The sequence below is a fragment of the Gracilinanus agilis genome, chromosome 3 (genome assembly GCF_016433145.1).
Source record: "Gracilinanus agilis isolate LMUSP501 chromosome 3, AgileGrace, whole genome shotgun sequence".
NCBI classification, from domain to species: domain Eukaryota; kingdom Metazoa; phylum Chordata; class Mammalia; order Didelphimorphia; family Didelphidae; genus Gracilinanus; species Gracilinanus agilis.
In genome coordinates this window covers 91,345,328-91,352,757 of record NC_058132.1, presented here as the reverse complement: position 1 = coordinate 91,352,757, position 7,430 = coordinate 91,345,328, and the positions used below count along the sequence as shown (strand labels likewise).

The following is a 7,430-nucleotide window of genomic DNA, read 5'->3' as shown; positions in this document are numbered from 1 at the left end:
CAGGGGTCTAATCACTCAAATATACAAGGAGTTAAAGCAATTGTATAAAAAATCAAGCCATTCCCCAATTGATAAATGGGCAAGAGACATGAATAGGCAATTTTCAGATAAAGAAATCAAAAGTATCAATAAGCACATGAGAAAGTGTTCTAAATCTCTAATAATTAGAGAAATGCAAATCAAAACAACTCTGAGGTATCACCTCACACCTAGCAGATTGGCTAAAATGAAAGAAGGGGAGAGTAATGAATGTTGGAGGGGATGTGGCAAAATTGGGACATTAATGCATTGCTGGTGGAGTTGTGAACTGATCCAACCATTCTGGCTGGCAATTTGGAACTATGCTCAAAGGGCTATAAAAAAATGCCTGCCCTTTGATCCAGCCATATCATTGTTGGGTTTGTACCCCAAAGAGATCATAAATAAACAGACTTGTACGAAAATACTTATAGCTGCGCTTTTTGTAGGGGCAAAAAACTGGAAAAGGAGAGTATGTCCTTCAATTGGAGAATGGCTGAACAAATTGTGGTATATGCTGGTGATGGAATACTAATGCGCTCAAAGGAATAATAAACTGGAGAAGTTCCAGGTGAACTGGAAAGACCTCCAGGAATTGATGCAGAGTGAAAGGAGCAGAGCCAGAAGAACATTGTACACAGAGACTGATATACTGTGGTAAAATTGAATGTAATGGGCTTCTGTACCAGCAGCAATACAATGACACAGGACAGCTCTGAGGGATTTATTGAAAAGAACTCTACCCACATTCAGAGGAAGGACTGCAGGAGAGGAAACACAGAAGAAAAACAACTGCTTGAACACATGGGTTGGGGTGGACATGATTGGGGATGTAGACTTGAAACTACCACACCAATGCAACTATCAACAATTTGGAAATAGGTCTTGATCAATGACACATGATAAAACCAGTGGAAATGTGCGTCGGCATGGGTGGGGGGGGTGCGGGGGGTGAAGGGGAAAGTAGGAGCATGAATCATGTAACCATGTTAAAAGTGAATATTAATAAATGTTAAAAAATTAAAACAAATATGATAAAAAAATGTGGCACCTAAAATGTAATATAATGATCTGTATGTGGGGAAGGTGCTATATTTTCCCCAGATTCTTCTAAACTAAACACAAGAAGCACTTAAGAATGCATTTTTTTTTCATTCAGCATATCTATTAAGAACTTATCCATACTTGAAACTGGGCAGGGGAAATAGGAAAAAAGTTACTTATGGTATGTGGATGCTCCCTCCTTTGGTACAGATCTTACATCCCTTTCTTGTGTATTAGGGAAAATTAGATATTATATAGATATATATTAAGGTGTGGTCGCCAGGAATCAATCAGATCTAGAGTGATTCCATAATTAAAACAGACCCAAGTCAGGATGGGTTTTATGGTTGTTTATTTAGAAATTTGGGAAGGTAGGGGGAGAGAGAGAGAGAGAAAGAGAGAGAGAGGGACAGAGGGAGAGAGGGAGAGAGAGGGAGAGGGAGAGAGGGGCTGGCCTGGACTGGCAGAGGCCGGACTGAAAGAGGGTTAAAAGGCTAATTAAACTAGGCTACTGGTCACAAGGCCTTAGCAATTAGAGAGGCAAAGAAGCCTGCTTGAGGCAGAGATTCTGGAAATGCCAAGTTAGGCCAAAGGAAGTCAGCCTAACTTACCCACGTGACAATTCAGAGGGGAAGCTACCTGAGGTATCAACCAAGATCCTTCAGCACCAAGTTCAAAGCTCGAACTGCCTCTACGGGAAGTTACCATCATACTTGAAGAGATAGCATCTTTCATCACTTCCTGGGGGTCCACCTCTAATTCAAGTGGACAAATGGCAGCCTCAATACTGGTTTTGGACTGCCCAAAGGGCAGTCCCTTGTTCTTGATTTGTTACTTATTGTCACGTGTGGGTAACTCATCTCCCCTCTCCACTAAGGGAGGTGGGGATGACATTATCTCTGGTGGTTAGAGTTTTAACTATGAATGGGGGTGAGGAACTAACTACCTGAGTGAATCTATGAAAATTGAAAATTTTGGAGAACAATGGGTATTATACTTTGGCTGAAGGGATTCAATGTGAAATGAGGCTGGAGAGAAAGGTAGGTCAGATCTTGAGAGTATTCAAATTCTAGACTGAGATATTTGGCCTTTTTCCTCTAGGCTAATAATTCAGATGGCATGTGCAGAAAGCACAGAGACAGAACAGTTGGAGTTAGGGAGGCAACCCAGGACAAAAGGGGTTGACCAAGGGAAGCTGCAGAGCTCTGAACTAGAATGGATCCAAACATGAAGTCCCCTATCATGTAATTCCTCAGCATTACAGGTTCATTGGGACTAGTATGGAAAGGCATATTGAGTTCTTAGTTATTGGTCCCATTACTTCTAGGTAGGAAGAGCAGAGACAGTGGCTTTCTTGTAATTGAGTATGGTTGCTACATGCCATTCCCAAGTTCTATATGGCTATTATCAGGGCCTATGAATCTCATGTAGCAAAGATCTCTCATATCTATAACTCTTGAATAATCTTAGAAACTTATATGGTAGAGCCTCAGATAACTTTTGTCTCAGTGGTGCACATTTTGTGTTTAGGAAGCCCTTAATAATATAATATATACTATCTCTACTAGAAGGGTAACCCTTTCAGCCAATGTAGAGAGATAACAAAGGTAGATAATGTACTTCTCTCTGCTGACCTCCTTCACACATAGGTTGGCATCAACTGGGATATATAAGGGAAAACATGCAAGTCTCCTGTGGATCTCAGACACTGATATTCTTTGATAATGTATTGCTGTTTTTTTCTGAACCCCAGGGATTTAACGAGGTAATGCTTGTGCTATCTCTCTCTTAATTTTGTTTCAGTGCAAATTCTTTCCCTCTTTTCTCTTCCCTTTTCCACCCCTTTGAGAAGGCAAGAAAAAAAACAAACAAACCCATTATAAATATATATATATATGTATAGTCATACAAAACAATTTCCTATATTAGACATGTCCCAAAAAAAAAAAAAAAAGAAAGAGAAAAATATGCTTCAGTTTGCATTGTGACTCTATCAGCTCTCTATCTGGAGGTCAAAAAACCACTGAAGAAAACAACTCTTTAAAGAGTAGGATTAGCAAAATGGAAAAGGAAACAAAAACTTTGGGAAAAAATAATTCCCTAAAAATTAGAATTGGACAAATTAGAAGCTCATGAAGCCATAAGATGGCAGGAACAATAAAATAAAATTTAAAAAGTAAAAAAACAGAAGAAAATCTAAAATATCTCACTGGAAAATGGCCAACCTGGAAGAGAGATTCAGAAGAAATAGTCTAAGAATTACTGAAATATCTGAAAGCCATGATCAGAAAAGGAGCCTGGACACCATATTACAGTAAATCAACAGGGAAAACTTTCCTGATATCCTCAAACAAGAAAGAAAAATAGAAATAGAATCCACTGATCACCTCCTTAGAGATCCCAAAATAAAGTACCCCAGGACTATTGTCACTAAATTCCAGAACTCTCAGACCAAGGAAGAAGTACTACAAGCTGGTGAAAGGAAACAGTTCAGTTATCGAGGAGCTGCAGTCAGGATTACACAGGCCTAGCATCTTCTACATTAAAAGATCAGAAGGTATAGAATATGATATTCTAAGAGGTGGATTGAACATAATCCTCCAAGAGAAAAAAAGGACTCTCCAACCAATAGAATTACATCTAGGCCTTTTCTCTACTTAGATTCCCTCTGTAACTCCTGGCTATGTTTAGTATGGCCCTGTATATAAGAATATAAACAAATTTACCTTGTTTAGTCTCTTATGATTTTTCAGTCATTTTTACCTTTTTGTGTTCCTCTTGATTGCTGTGTTTATATATCACATTTTCTACTCAGCTCTTATCATTTCATCAGGAATGCTTGGAAGTCTTCTATTTCATTAAAGATTCATTTTCCCCCTTCGTAGGATTATACTTAGTAGTGCTGGCTAGGCTATTCTTGGATAATCCTAGATCTTTTGCCTTTTGGAACATTTATTCTAGGCTTTGTGTTTCTTATGCTTATATATTCTTCCAGCTACTTCTTGACTTTGAAACTTAAATTAATTCTGATAATTTTAATGGGGGAGAGGGATGTTTGGTCTGAGCCTCTATCTTTGTAATGTTTGTCTGTTACTTTCAATGCTCTAGCTGGGGACCTGCAAACTTTCAATGCTCACAGAGTGGTGTGGTGGGGGAGGAAGTCTGTTCACTGCCCTTCTGGTCTGAGTTCTGCAAATTCCTGACCTAGACTTAGGTCTTTCAACTTCTTTCTGGTTGGTATCAGTAGACTGCTATTTGACTCAGCCACTGTTGACCCTCTGGGAGGCTCTCCAGGTTCAGGGGGACTGAAATGCCAGCTCTTCTTTGATTTGGAACTCTGCATTCTACTCCTGACATCCCATAGCTATCATTTGCTTCCTAGAACTTATTTAATGTTCAGTCATAATAAGAGGTAACACTCACAACCAGCTTTCTCCACCCTGGATTTGTTATGCAATACTGGAGAAAAGGGAACAGTTCTGCCAGATGGTACCTATTCCTGTACCTCAGTACTTGCTCAGGGATCTCCTGAGATGTCTTTCTGGTACTCTGTCTCAGCCATCTCTCAGTCCCTGGATGCTAGTATTCATAGACCTTTCTATCTTTCAAAGTTGTACTGGACTAGTAGAGTGACTCATTGTAACTTCTTGACTTTCCTGATCAGAATTCCATCTGGTGCATTTTCTATATCTTTATTGAAGAGGTGTAGGGGTAGAGCTAGATTCTAAAGCTTCTTCTCAGTTTGCCATCTTGACTCCACCCTGAATTACTCTCTACAGACAAATCTACTAAAGTTCTTAGAGCCTAGCACAGTGTCTAGCACATAGTAGGCTTAATAAATGGGTATTAATTTATAGTAGCGAGCTTTAAAACTACCATTAATAGGTACTACTTTTCCTTTTTAAATCTGTTCACTACTACTCATTGCCTTCACATACTCCTAATTGCAACCATTTCACAACTTTCCTTAGCCATCATCGTTTTTTCAGCTTGCTGGCATGTTCTCTGTCACATCCCCAGCCATGGTATTGACAAGAATAGCAATGGTTCTCACAATCTTGTCTTGATGTCCTAGGCTGGTTCTAGCATTTGGGGTTGGAAAGTAATCTCAAAATACCCCATTGAAAGTTATTTACCAAACAGTTATTATTGACTATATCTCCAAAGCCATATGATATCTGGTCATTGCTCTCAAGGAGAGAGACAAAACAAAATGACAAGCTCTACCAGGGCATGTTTATTAAGTACAAAAAAAGGATAAAAAGTCTAAGGGCTGAGGGAATTTAGAGAAAGATGAGATCATTGATGGTTTGGATGAAATAGGAAAGGACTCCTACGGGGGATATGTTCATTTGTCCTGTGTATTTGTTTGACTTTTGTATATTTCTTTCCCAGTTTTTGAGGGAAGATCTCAACTACCATGACCCAACAGTGAAGCACAGCACATTTCATGGGGAGGATAAGCTCATCAGTGTGGAGGACCTATGGAAGGCATGGAAGGCCTCAGAAGGTAAACCATTGGCCCATCAAAAATAGTGAGGAGGAAGAGTCCTGACTTTTTGTTCCAAAGTGAATGGTCCTTAGAAAAATAAACTTATGAGGAGAACTCAGAGAGTAAGTGAAAGGGAAGGGAAAAAACATCTTTGAAGGAAGTATTATAATGTTCCCAAATGAATGCAACTATATTATAGCTCATATTTGTAAAATGCTTTATGGTTTACAAAATATTCTCTTCAGAATATATTCATGAAAGAAATAGTAAAAAAAAATATTACCCTCATTTTGTAAATGAGAAAACAGAAGCTAAGTAAAATGACTTGTCCAAAATAAATTACTAAAGATCACAGTCAGGATTTGAACCTAAATTTTCTGACTTTCAGTCTAAGGTTCTTTTTACTGCACCATGAATATATGTAGACAATTGTACTTAGAGAATATTGCTATAAAAGTTATAAATATAAGACACAGTTCCTGCCCTCGTGGCACTCATAGTCTTGAAGTATGGTATGACACATAAATAAGTATAATGAAAAATAGATTATGATAGTTGTATGAATGGATGCAAACTTGTGACTTGTGAAGATAAGGCAAGGAAGAGGAGATGAGTAGACCAGGAAAAGGCAGGTTGTTGGACATAATATTTGAATGAAGCAATGAAGTTCAGATAGGATTTTAATTGACAGAGACTGGGGAAGAGATATTTCACTGTTAAGGAATGGCTTGAAGAAATGTAGAGACAATGCAGGACAACTAGTGAAGGGACTAACTTAAAAAGAATGTTTTAAAGGTTGCTTAAAGAAGATATGTAGTATTAAGATTAATTAAGCCATAGGGCTAATGAGGACCATTTGGAGTAATTGGGATCTTAGCAGCTAAGGACAGGGTGAAGAATAGTGGGTGAGGTTTCTTTAAGGCCAGACAGAATCTTGGGAAGGGGGCCTGTTGGAGTTCTGGGTAGCCTGAGTGAGTTGGTTTCCCAACTGCAGACTTGCACAGCAGGGGGGTCTCCTAAAGGTTTTTTCCCCTAGGAGAAGGCTGGTGTTTCTGCTCCCAGGAACACTGAAAAAAACCAGTGTCTGGTGAAGGAGGAGAACAGGTTAGAGTTTCTGGAATAAGTTTGTGGTGAAAATCAACAGAAAAGAGAAAGAGAGAAGCAGTTTTTCCTTTGTGTGGCTACTGAGAGGGCCAAGCCATTCTGAGGCCTACTTAGACCAAAAAGCCTAGCTAGGCCTGAAAGTGCTGGCATTTTGGGCAGAGAGAGTGAATAACCAAACTGATTTAAAGCTGAAAGAGATCTAAGGAGACAGAAAGAGACTGTGTTTTTCCTCTGTGTGGCTGGAGACAGGCAGCCATTTTTGAGGCCTTTGTAGGTCCAGAAGCCTGCTTAGGCTGAAAAGTTTAGGTAGGCCCGCAAGGACTGGCAGTTGGCACAGAGACTGATTCATAGCTGAGAGAAATTAACAGAGACAGTAAACTTTATTATAAATAAGAGGATTATAATTTAGTGTGTAATTAGAATGTTGTACTCTAAAGACTCCATCTCCCAGAATTCTTTTTCTCATCCCCAAATTCCTTTTTCTTTTATCCCCACGTTGAGTCCTCACGTTTTGTAAATGAGTTGTGTAGCTCTGCCCTCTTGCTCTCTTCTCCTGTGTTCGCGGCTGGGAAAGCTGGCTTTACTCAGGCTTTTACTTTTATCTTTTTATTCCTTTTACTTCAAGTGATTATTAATAAATCTTATAAAATATAATACTTGGAGTTATTGTATATTAATGTTTAAGCTTACATTAGCATAGTGTATTTAGAATAGATCTGGGAATTAGTATAGATTAAGGAGTAATAAGAAGACTAGGGGTAACCTGAGCAAG

At 38.9% G+C, this 7,430-nt stretch overlaps 1 protein-coding gene across 3 annotated transcripts in view; it reads left to right on the top strand.

Moving 5' to 3' along the window:
* The window catches only part of STIM1 (stromal interaction molecule 1), a 247,378-nt gene that overhangs the window by 151,219 nt on the left and 88,729 nt on the right, over positions 1–7,430 (top strand). For all 3 annotated transcript variants that reach the window (XM_044668081.1, XM_044668082.1, XM_044668083.1), the window contains one exon: positions 5,458–5,572. In XM_044668081.1, the coding sequence (XP_044524016.1) occupies positions 5,458–5,572 (115 nt within the window). The remainder of the gene's footprint in view (positions 1–5,457; positions 5,573–7,430) is intronic.